Source organism: Orcinus orca, chromosome 14, assembly GCF_937001465.1.
Source record: "Orcinus orca chromosome 14, mOrcOrc1.1, whole genome shotgun sequence".
Classification (NCBI taxonomy): domain Eukaryota; kingdom Metazoa; phylum Chordata; class Mammalia; order Artiodactyla; family Delphinidae; genus Orcinus; species Orcinus orca.
Genome location: NC_064572.1, coordinates 34718812 through 34731312, shown reverse-complemented (window position 1 = coordinate 34731312; position 12501 = coordinate 34718812). Strand labels below are relative to the sequence as shown.

At 45.2% G+C, this 12501-nt stretch overlaps 1 protein-coding gene across 17 annotated transcripts in view; it reads left to right on the top strand.

Moving 5' to 3' along the window:
* The window catches only part of KCNMA1 (potassium calcium-activated channel subfamily M alpha 1), a 749169-nt gene that overhangs the window by 439303 nt on the left and 297365 nt on the right, over positions 1-12501 (top strand). For all 17 annotated transcript variants that reach the window (XR_007471407.1, XM_004273064.3, XM_049697236.1 and 14 more), the window contains exons 4-5: positions 2190-2283; positions 3132-3243. Coding sequence is in view for 16 of the 17 variants with exons in the window: in XM_004273064.3 (XP_004273112.1) it covers positions 2190-2283; positions 3132-3243 (206 nt within the window). In the remaining variant the exon portion in view is untranslated. The remainder of the gene's footprint in view (positions 1-2189; positions 2284-3131; positions 3244-12501) is intronic.

Sequence of the window (12501 nt, the reverse complement as noted above, 5' to 3'; positions counted from 1 at the left end):
TCTCTCCGTCCCCTAAATTGTGTATTCATCAGTCTTGATGAAAACGAATTTATAATTCACAGCTAAGTCACTGCTGGCACAAGGGAAGACATGAGTGCAACACAGTGTTTACCAACAGAGCCCCCCCATCCTCAATCTCTCTCTCTCTCCTCTCTCTCTCTCTTTCTCTCTGTCTCTGTCTCTCTCTCTCTCTCTCTCTCTCTCTCTCTCTCTCTCTCTCTGTCTCTCTCTCTGTCTCTCACACACACACACACACACACACACACACACACACACACACACACACACACACACACACACACACACACACACACACACTGTTTACTCTTCACTACTTCTGTAGCACGTCATACCAGTGGCTTACATAGCACAGAGCTGCATTGTCTCTTCATCCCTTGGGATCTGTAGTGGACTTCTGGTCAACCTAGTTCATGTACTTCTTTTCCTTGCAGCTAGAGTAGCTAAGAACTCCGACACATGTGGACCTTGTGGGTCTTGTTCTTGAAACAAAACAAAATGCCACCATGGCTTGGGAATTGTAGAAGTGTCACTTGTTAACCCCAGGCCTGAATTCTCCTTTTTTCATTGAATCAACACCTGAGTAGGAGGCCAGGCAAAGAGCAGGGTGGGCTGTGGTGTTGAGTCTCTTTTGCTCCTGTCTCCTTTCAGCATTGGACTAAGGAAACTCCATGCTGTCTCTCCTCCCACTTTCCCTTAGTGAAAACCTAGCAGTTGCCATTTCCTTTATGCAAGAACTGTTTTTCAGTGTTTGTTTTCTGTTCAGTCCGCTTAGTATATAAATGCAAATGTAGATTCCTCTTCATGCTTGTCCGGAGGCTTTTCCACGTATTTGTGACTTGGGAGATGACAAGGACATGTTTGATTGTAATACAGATGAAGAATGGATAAATCCGGTGCATGTAACACGATCGGAGAATCCCACAGACGGACTCACCCTGCCTTTAAGTGGGCCCTGCATTCTCATACTGCACAGATTCCTGCCTGTTGAACAACCAAGCACTGCCGCTACAGAAGTACAACTATACTAACTGGTATCGTGTACAGCAATTTCCGAAGTGGTGATACTCGGAAATCCTCCATCCTGCACTTCTCAAGCTAGCCCTCTCCTGGCCCGGAGGTCCATGTTGCTTCCCATCTGGGGAAAGTATTTTACTTCTCTCCATCCTCCCTTCTCTCCCTCACCTCACCTTCTTGATGTTCCTGGCCTGAGTAGAACCATGTGCTCACTGAGAACAGTATACTGTGACTTTTCATTCACAGCTTTGAAAGGCTTGTGAGGCTTTCCTGCTTCCCACCCAGCCCAGACCTTGGGACTTTTCACACTCGATCCTCTGATCAGTTTGATTCAGGAAAGCACATGGAAGCCATGTACCAGTTTGTATAGTCGTACACTTTTGAACTGCCTACTCTTGAACAAAGTAGAGTGTGCTGGGGATTCGCACTGGCTGCTTGACACACGCAAAGGCAATTAACCTGCATGCCAAAAAAAAAAAAAAAAAAATTAACCCTTAGAGTACTGCTTCAATATATTGGTTTAATGGTCTTGAATTTTACCAGTTGGGCAACGCTTCTTTCCCCAGATCAGAGTGCTGCATTTAAGTCCATATTTAGTCTAGCCAGAACATCGAGGAGGATCCTCTCCTCCACAGCTTTCCTGAGATGCTCCTGGGTCCTTTCTTACTAATCAACTGATGGCTTTTAAAAGGTCTAAAACACAGCCATTGTGTTTAATTGAAAACGGGCTTCATTTCTAATGTGCCGGAGAGTAGGAGGGACTGCTTTTAGCTTCCGTTTGTGTCCTCTAAAAGAAGTCAGTTCTTTAAGGGTTAATATGAAATTGAGGAGTTTGGTGGTTTCTTCTGCTTGTCCTTCCTCCAAGGTGTCTGCATGATCCTCTTTAGATTCTTAGCTCAACTGTTGAATGTTGATGAACATAGTATATGTATAAAATGATGAAAACAAATCAAAGAACAAAAGACTGTATGGTTGAATGGAAAGACCCCCTGGCAATGCTTGCTTGATGATCACAGGGGATAGAAAGACCAAATGTTTTATCTTACGAACGTTCATTTTGTCCTCTCCCCCAAGCACCACCACTGCACAGCAATGTGGAAGACTTGACGATGCTTTTCGTTTACCTCTTGCTTTTTCTTCTTCCTGTCTAATAGCCCAATAGAATCCTGCCAGAATTTCTACAAAGATTTCACATTACAGATCGACATGGCTTTCAACGTGTTCTTCCTTCTCTACTTTGGCTTGCGGGTAAGTTTGAACAGCACTGCTCAGTAGCACAATGAGGTATGCACATCTTACACCCAGGGACCATTCCACATCAGCCATCCGCTCCCGCAGGCAAGGTGAAGCCCAGTGTTTCCAGGGGTGATGATAGATCCGCGTTCTGATTTTCTGCGAGAGAGCCCTTTCCTTAGCTCAGCATTTCCTGAAGTACCTGTTAATTTTGTTCCGAGCAGGAGAAATAGGCATTGAAATAACTATTACACCTCTACTGGTCTACCGCTTTTCATCTCTCTAGTCACGCATGAATGCATGGTTACCTTAAATAGGAGGGAAGAAAACCTTCTCCTCTTAAGATTATGCTTATCAGTGCTCACTTAGCTGAATCCTGAGAGAATAGTGAGTTGTGAGGGTTGAATCAAGGGGCTAGATTGGCAGAATTTGCGGCTTGGGGGATTTATACTAGACCCTGTTTATGAAGGGAGCTGTACCGAATGTAGATTACAGAGATTGTGTGTGTGAATGAATGCATACATATATGCTTTATCTATAGTTATATTTATATTAGAGACTTTAAGAAAGGTGAGATAATTCAAACTTCCCTATGATGCCGTTGAAAACCACAGAAAAATATACTACCTGATCTTTCCCCAAGGCTAACGTAGCTTACAGTCAGTCTCTAGAAAAGACTAGAGAGTGTATGCAAATTCGAAGACAAAAATAGCATGTGATTGGTATAGATATAAGAAGAATATAAACTCTCCCTCCAGGCCCCCGTGAAAAAGCAAAACGTACCCTTTGGCAAAAGAGTATAGTTTGAATGCCGGCACCATGCTTCTCATTTTTTTTTCTCTCTTCTTTTTTCTTTCCCCCAGTTTATTGCAGCCAACGATAAGCTGTGGTTCTGGCTGGAAGTGAACTCTGTAGTAGATTTCTTCACGGTCCCCCCCGTGTTTGTGTCTGTGTACTTAAACAGAAGTTGGCTTGGTAAGTCAATCTCTCTTCCTTCCTTCTTACTGGTTTCTGAGCCATGGCTGAAATACAGAATCTGGTGCATGTGGGGTGCATCAGAGGACTGGGAATCCACAGAAGGAAAGTTTTGTGGATTCATATGAACAACTCCTGGAGTTTTAGAAGTTGACGGTGAGAGTCCTCTTGGAAGCAAGCAGTAGCCCAGAAGGATGTGTACAGTGAGTGCTTCAGAGAATGTTTTATCATTGTGGAAGCCCAGCGGCCATCACTGTCACAGCCAGTACCTCTTCATTCATGGTTCTGTCACTTTTCATTCAACTGGGAGTCAGGACTGGATGAAGAAGCCCATGGGCACAAGGCCAGCTTTCTGAGTAGCTGATTCAGGTGCCCCAGAAGGCCTGCCTGCCAAAGTTAGCTTCTGTCTGCTGCTTAGTTTTGTGATGAGTGGGTCCTGCATGGTTTCTTTAGAGTTGTGAGTTCCCTTATGGGGTGGGAGATGAGGTAAGTGTCTAGGGTCACCCTCACCTTGAGGGAGATCAAGCTCCTTTCCTGTGTTAAAGGAAGAGCTTTTGCTGGAGCTGTGTTCACACCTCACTTCCTGTGTCTGCTTGGCAGGTCACTTCCTGTGTCAGGATTAGGACAATTTGATGGGAAAAGTAACTAGCTCAGAGGATGGTCATGACAGCCAAAGGCTTAGAGAGACAGCTTCAGGGTTCTCTTTGCCACACTGAATAATTTCCTCAGAGTGTTCCTGCTGTCATGGGTCTACAGGGGAAGAGGGGAGACTGAAACAGGACTCGGAGGACTAGTTGTGGGATCCTTCTGTCTTTATTTTCAGAAATTTTTGGTCTTAACCTATTTTTTTCCAAAGTAATATATATATATATGTATACATGTGTGTGTGTGTGTGTGTGTGTGTGTGTGTGTGTGTATATATATATAATATCAACATTCAAAGATGCATAATGAAAATATTAAGTGTCTCTTCCGCCCGCATCCATCACTGCCCTCTCCCTGGGATGCTCAGCGTTATAGACTTTCACATCTTCATGCTGATTTCACCACAAACACACACGGATGTGCACACATAATCGTGTTTTAGAGGTGGTGGTCTTTGTACAAAATCATTGTATCAGTCACATTGCACTGCAGTTTGGCTTTCTTACTAACTGATAAGTGACAGCCATCCCTTCAGCTCTGTAGTGATTCATTTTACAACAACTGCACCCAATCCCATACGTTGCTGTAGTGCATTTATTCAGCCGCGATCCAAATGATGTACCACATGATCGTTTTCTTTTCTGCTATGAACAATGGTGTAGTCAACACTCTCATCCACATATCTGTACAATTCTATCTCTAGATAGAATTCCTGGAAGAGGACTTGCTGGATCAAAGAGAATGTATATTTTCGTTTGTGAAGATATTAATGGGGAACTTTTCAAAAATGTTGTATCAAGATATGCTTCTGCTAGCAGTATGTTTTGATGTCCTTGCTAGCACTGTGAATTTATTATATACCTAGTATCAAGTATTTTAAAAATAAGTACCTTTTATATACAATGTATGCAGTAATCACATACATACATGTATGTATGTATCTCTGTGTGTGTATCTTATTTGGATTCTCTTTTCTACTAGTTTTCTCCTTAGCATTGTATTCAGTTGCTCAATGGAAATGTCTTCCTTCCTGATCTGAGGGGTGCTTGCTTAGATGGGGTTTTCTTGCCAGCACGATGAGACCGTTAGAGCTGCACACCAATCTGAGAAACATCCTGAGTGTTTGTTTGTTAATTTGCTCTGGTGCCTGGGGTCCCAGCCATTTCAGCTGAGCTCTTAACCAGCCTTGTGACCTGAGGAACTCACTCTTCTTCCCTCAGCCTGTTGTTTTTCATCTGTGAAATAGAGGTTGGGTTAGACAATCGCTAAGGTTCTTTCATTTCAGAAAATCTCTAAGCCTCTTGCATCATTCATGGGAAATTTGAGAAAATTTGGAATCTTGGTTGTTGCAGAGGACTGGGAACTTAGTGAATTAAATCACCAACGTACCTGGGTCAAGATTATGTATGGACTGCTAACCGGGGCTCTTTCTAAGCCATCCTGTTGTGAAGAGTTCACACAAACACACCCCCAAACAAATAGACAAGGAACGAAGGAAGGGAGAGAAGGAGGAAGGGAGGAAGAGAGTGGGAGGGAGGAGAGAGAGAGAAAGAGAGAGAAGGGTGGAGGGGGGAAAGGAAGAAGGAAGGAGGAAGAAAAGGAATCTGCCTTCTCTTCCTGGCTGTGTTCTAACGCCTCTGCACACTTGAACAACCACTGACTTTTCTGGACCCTCAGTTTTCCCATCAGAAAAATGGGGAGGTTTAGACTAAATTACCTTCCAACCCTCATACTTCCTGAATCTGAATTTTATGTCAGGGTTCCTTGTGGTCCTAGAAGATGGAGAGGACCCCTACCTGACTGTGGTGGAAACATCCCTTCTCTGCAGCTGGTAGGGCTCGCCCCAGGTCAGGGTGCGGAGCCAGGTCTCCTTGCTGTGAGTGAAACACTCCCTGGAGTCTTAGTGTTGGGAGGACTTGGATGTTGTAAAAAACAACCCAGGCCTTTTTGTGGATGATGTCATCCTGATTTTTGGAGGTGTGTTCTGATCTAGTGAAAATCAGTCTGAGAGAACAGAAAAATGGAAGAGAGAGAAGAGAGGGTAGGGGAGGGATAAATTAGGAGTTTGGAACTAGCAGATACAAACTACTGTACATAAAATAGATAAACAACAAGGACCTACTGTATGGTACAGGGAACTATATTCAATATCCTGTAATAAACCATAATGGAAAAGAATATATATGTATGTGTGTGTGTGTGTGTGTATATATATATATATATATAACTGAATCACTTTGCTGTACACCACAAACTAACACAACATTATAAATCAACTATAGTTCAGTTAAAAAAAAAAAGAGGGCTTCCCTGGTGGTGCAGTGGTTGGGCGTACGCCTGCCGATGCAGGGGACACGGGTTCGTGCCCCGGTCCGGGAAGATCCCACATGCCGCGGAGCGGCTGGGCCCGTGAGCCATGGCCGCTGAGCCTGCGCGTCCGGGAGAGGCCACAACAGTGAGAGGCCCGCGTACCGGAAAAAAAAAAAAAAAAAAAAGAGAGGGAGAAAAGAGTAATGAGAGACACTTGGCTTCAGTTGTGGTTGCTCTTCAAAAAAAATATGCTCTAGAATGTGCTTTAATTTGTTCGTGAATTGAACAATGTTTATAAAGCAGCTACTATGTGCCAGGCACTTTTCCAGATGATTAGGAAACAACAGTGAATAAAATAGGCAGCACTCCACCCTCTGACATTGCGGTGGGGGAAGAACAGGAAACAACAAGCTTAATAAATAAGTAAATTACATAGTATGTTAGGAAGCATAAGTGCTATTGAAGTTGGAAACAAAGACCAGCAACCTTTTGGGTATGAAATAATAACAACAACAACTAAGAACCTTTCTCCTCTTGCAGGAGAAAACACGTTTAATGGAATACTTTTGGTTCTTTGGTAACTAAGCCCCTTGGGTAAAATCCAAAACTGGTCTGCCTGTTATGGAAGAGAATTCAGTATAATGATATTTGAGGAGGTTCCTGCATCTGATTTAATACATGGGTTATTACACCGTGAAACAATTATTGTACCGATGAGCTGCCAGAGATAAAATGAACATTCCCGTGAGGTATGGCTTATAAAGTAAAAGGAATAATCCCATCAAATAGGGCATTTCAGAAAGCGCTGCCCTCCTCTTAGAAAATGAACAGTACTGGCTGAGGTTTGGGACAAGATGCAGGAAACTGAAGTCTGTCCCAGATCTGCACACGCTTCTTGAGCCTGGTCAGGAGCAGAGGGCTGTGCTGTAGCTGGCACCGCGGAGGATAAAAAGTGAAATGAACACCACGCCCCACCGCCCGCTGCCCTTACCTTTTCTGGAGCATAACTTGCATCACGTTTGATTTCCTGTTCTTAATATATGGTTGCATATTATATAATACAATATTTATTTACTTTTTTGCATGCATCATCTTAGTGCATTGGACAGTATATTTATAAAAACAGCTAGTGTTAATTCCAGCTGTGCTATGTGCTGGGCGCTCCGATAAGCCCTTGCAAACGTGAACTCAATCCTCATAGCAAACCTATGAGGTAGGAAATAGTGTCCCGTTTTACAGATAAGGAGACGGAGGCTCAAAGAAGTTAACTTTCTTGTCCAGGGTCCTGTAGCCTGGGAGTAGGGAAAGGCGTGCTTTACCCAAGATCTGGTCTGACTTCATGTCCATTCTCTTAGGCTGCTCTTCTGCCTCTGTCCTTACCCTTGAGAGATTTGGGGTTTTGAGGACTGGGTTGGGAATGACTAAGCAGGTTTGGCTGCCTTATGTTGGCATCCCTCTATTTCATCCTATCTCATAGAAGCTTCACTTCAGGCAGGCAGGGAAGGGAAGAGATCTTCCTTAAAAACACACATAGCTCGTGTCTCCTTTTCTTCTCACTTTTCCTTGTCTACCTCCAGTTTCTAGAACTGCCATTAAGACCAGGGAAACAAATAGAGCTAGCGTGCAGTCTCCTGAGTCCCAGGGTACCCTAGCAACTTGGGGATCGGACCTGCTCCACCTGAGAGGAAGAGAGGGAAACAGATATATAGGTAGGTACTGGGGGCTCCTGCAGGTCCTAGGTCAGTAGAGCTACTTGGATCGGTATCATGTTCTGGGCTCCACCATCTCAAATCACATCGTGCTCAGCCACTTTCCAATGGGTCGCTTTGAGCACAGTCATTTTCCCTGTCTTAAACTCAAGTCTTCTCACCTGTCCAATGGGGATAATAATAGCACTCACCTCAAGGAGTTGTAGTGGGGACGAGCTTCATGAACAGAAGCCATGATTATCCCCAGCCTCTCTTTCTAATCTCTCTATCATATTTTAAAGTCCCAGAGAAGAAAACAAACCGGAATGGAACCAAAAATAAGGCAGTGGGATGTGAGGACATCCATGTCGGCAGGCAGCAAGTCGCTGCTTATTTTAATTCCTGTTCCCACACACTAGCTTATTCACAAAATCCTCACTAAAATAAATGTACCTTGAAATGAGAGATGAATCTTATTTTGAGACTCGAATAACATGCTCTGGGGAGAACGCTTTTGTCTGTTTGTCTCATTCTTGTGCAAACTATGTCCCCAAGGTAGGTCAATGGGCTGTGCCTCCTTTGTTTATTGATGTGTTTTTGTTGAGGGTCATCTTGTGGGGTTAAAGGAAGAGAGTGGAGGAGAAGATAAGAATACACGCACCAGCCAGTCATTTAACTGGCTGTTATTGAGCACCTACTGTGTACTCAGCCCTGGGATAAGAGGAACACATGCTTGGCCACCTCCTTTCCTAGTTTTACTGTGATTTCCAACCTTGCCCCCTCTTCTCTGACTGATGAAATCAGGGTATGGTGAGGAGCCCCAGTCACTGAACTGTGGTCAAAAACTAAACATGGGCTTCCCTGGTGGCGCAGTGGTTGGGGGTACGCCTGTTGATGCAGGGGACACGGGTTCGTGCCCCGGTCCGGGAGGATCCCACATGCCGCAGAGCTGAGCCTGCGCGTCCGGAGCCTGTGCTCCACAGCGGGAGAGGCCACAACGGTGGGAGTCCCGCGTACCGCAAAAAAAACAAAACTAAACGTGCTTCTCTAGTCTGTGTTAGACCTGGCCTTAGACCTTAGACCCTTTAGCAAACTCTGCTGGAAAATAGAAAACTCCGCTAAAAAATAGAAAAAATGAGTTCGTGCTCAGTCATAGGGAAATTAAAATGGTGTAGAGTATCTGCTTATAAATACATGCCTGAGCAGTCCCTTTTTGTGTCAAAAGTGATAAAAACAGGACTGTTAAAAAAAAAAGCACAGGTCCTTAAAAACAACGACAGGACAAAACATAGTTCCTGTTTGAGACCAAGGTTTCAATTTAGTTTTGGAACCAAAATAAACACTCATGCGACAACAGCAGGTAGCACTATCAGCTATCTAATTACGTCCGAAATTGCGAGGTCCAGGCTGCAAGGGCTGTGGCAGTTCAGAGAAGAAAAAGCTCACGTGGGTGGAGGAAAGCGGGGAGGCTTCGAGGGGCTGGGGCTCAGCTGAGGCTTGTGGTGATGGGTGAGACAGGCAGAGCGGGAAGCAGCGAGCGTCCTGTGCCGGAGAGGAGCCTGCCCTGTCTGGAGAATGGCAGGGGCCCACGGATGGTAATACCGCCTGAGATAAGAAAGCGTTTTTACAGCGTGCCAGGTATCAGCCTCACAGCCCTGCCAGATGGACGTGCTTGTGTCCTATTGCTGCAGGAACAAATTGCGGCAGGTGTCGCGCCTTAATACAACACCCGTCTATTACCTTACAGTCTTGTGGGTTAGAAGTCCAACGTAGGTCTCTCGGTGCTGACATAAAAGTGTCTTCAGGGCTGTGCTCCTTCTGGAAGCTCCAGGGAAGATTCCATTTCCTTGCTTTTTCCAGCTTCCAGAGGCAGCCACAGTGGGCTGAGTTCTCACACTGCCTCTCTGATCTTTCTTTCTGTCCTCACCTCTCTCTGCCTCTCTTTTCTGCCTCCCTCTTCTACTTTTAAAGACCCTCGTGATGACATTGGATCCATCTGGATAACCCAGAGTAACCGCCCCATCTCTAGGTCAGCTGGTTGGCGACCTTAATTCCCCTGCTCTCTTAGTTGCCTTTTGCCATGTGAGTTATCGTGTTCACGTGTTCTGGGTGTTAACATGAACATCTGTGGGGGCATTATTCTGCCTACTGAAAGGGATATTCCTATTATTCCCATGCTGCCAAAGAGGAAACTGAGGCTCATAGAGGGTAAGTGACTTGCCCAAAGTCATAGAGAGCCAGGAACTGTTAAGTTGGGACCCATGCCCCTGTTCAGACCTGTCAAGTGGCTCTACATAGCGCCGTGGAGTCCAAAAGCTCTAGTAGGCATTGAGGGCCCTCTGTGCCCTTGACTCTCTGCACTTTTCCAGCCTATCATGGGAGGAGACCCACGGGGAGATCTTGTTTGGAACCAGAGAATTTACCCCTCCCTGCATTTCTATCTAGCAATGAGTTTTGTTTTTGTTTTTCTTGGGAACAGATGAATTACTAGATAGATGTGCCTGTTATCATTGTACTCAAGCAAGTTACAGAGGTCCGGGCACCCCTTCCTGTGAGGCTGTCGTAACCGAGAAGAACGTGTTTGGTCTGCGTGTCCTTTGCTTAAAGCCCTCTTTCCTTAGAGCTCATGCTTTCTTGCCTTTCTGGAATTTCCTTAAGAGTAGAGAGGAATGGAATTGGAGAATGCCAGATGAGGGAGTGAGCTGTGATGGTCCGTCACCATTTTCCCAGGGAAAGCAGTGTGCGGGGTCAGAGCCCCGCTCTCCCCTTTAGTGATCAGTCTTTCAGGGGGGCTCGGCTGAAGGGCCAGGAGTCTCTTGTGTTGTCCATCCACTTCATAGGGCGTCTCGCCCCAAGGCCCCTCCTTTGCTTGAGGAATCCCACAACAGGTGGGGTGAGGTTCATATCAGAACCTTCATTAACTAAACTCTGCATTGGGGGAGAGTAATCAAGAATGAAAGCCTTTGGCTGGTTTCACTTTCTGGACATCAGTAGTTTTTAGTGTATTGATATTCAAAACAAAAAACAAAATAAAACCAAAAACCGAGTGTGATTTGGGCAGAGAGTGGAGGCCGGTGCCAGGCACTCAGCCCTGCCTCTCTTTCTCCTTAGACTTCCAGCTGCAGCCCCACCAGGCTGCATCTGCCCTGCTCGCCTTCCCTCGTCCCTGCCTCAGGAGTGAGTTTTTTCCCTGCTGCCCTGAATATCGTCTCTCTCCTCAGGAATGCACAGCTCTAATCCCACCTCCTGTGGGCAGCTTTCCCGTCCTCCCAGCTGGAATGAATTCTTCCCTGACCTTTATTTCCTTTGCTCTTGCGATTAATGTTGTAAGAGCTGTATAATCAGTCTGTTTTCTACTCACAGTTCGAACTCAACTTCTGTGGGTATTGTGGCAGAGACCTTGACCATCTTGTGTTTCTGCTGTGTTCCCAGTGTCTGGAACAGTGCCTGACACACAGTTTGTGCTTGTTGAGTGAATGGGTGTCTTCTTCCACTAATGCTAATAATGAACTTGGTTGCTTATTAAGAGCAGACACTGGGCTCAACAGTTCATAGGCATTATCTCAGTTAGCATTTACAGCAACTCGATGAGTAAGTACTGTTAGTCCAATTTTACAATTTAGGAAGCTGAGGTTTGGGGATTAGGTAACTTCCCCAGGTAGTAAATGGTGGATCCAGGACTCAGCCCAGGTCGGTCCGATTCTGGAGTCGGTGCTTTAAAATGACTAAGCCAGTGGTTCCCAAAGTGTGGTTGCCGGACCAGCATCATCAGCATCACCTGAAAACTTGTTAGAAACGCAGATTCTTAGAACCCAACCCAGACCCAGTGAATCAGAAACTCTGAGAGCTTGATCCAGCAAACTGTGTGTTTTGCAAGCCCTCCTGGTCATCCTGATGTCCACCCAGTTTTGAGAACCACTGTCCTAGCCTGTGCTCGGGTGGTTTGCAGATTTGGTTGTCTCTTAGAATCCCTGAAGAGCTTTTAAAACTCACCATGTTCAGGCCAAAGCTCCAACCAATTAGGTGGGAGGATCTGGGTTGGGAGTGGGGGAGTGACCCAGGCTTAGCATTTTTTTTAACACTCCCCAGTTGCATCTAAAGCACAGTAAGGGTGAGAACCACTTGGATATATATGTATCTTCTAACTATGACTGTCGAATGAATTCCTCCCTAGAAGGGTGCTTCCTAAGCTTCAGCGTGCACATGAGGCACCAGGAGATCTTATTCGAATGCAGTTTCTGATTCAGGAGGTGTGGGGTAGGATCAGAGACTCTGCATTTCTACAAGCTCCAGAGGATGCTAATGGGTGCTGGCCTGGGGACCAGACTTTAAGTAGCAAGGCTTTCCAGCCTAGACCGTGCTATCCAATAGGGTAGCCACTAGCCACATCTGACTATCTAAACATAGATTAAAATCAAAATTAAATAAAATAAAACCTCAAGTTTTCAGTCATACTGGCCACATTTCAAGTACTTAAGAGATCCACATGACTAGTGACTAAGGTAGTGGACAGCACAGATAGAGAACATTTCCACCGTCGTAGAAAATTCTCTTGGACACCGCTGCTCTCAGATGTGAGTCTTGTGTTGGAAAGTCCCATGAACTTTTACTTTTT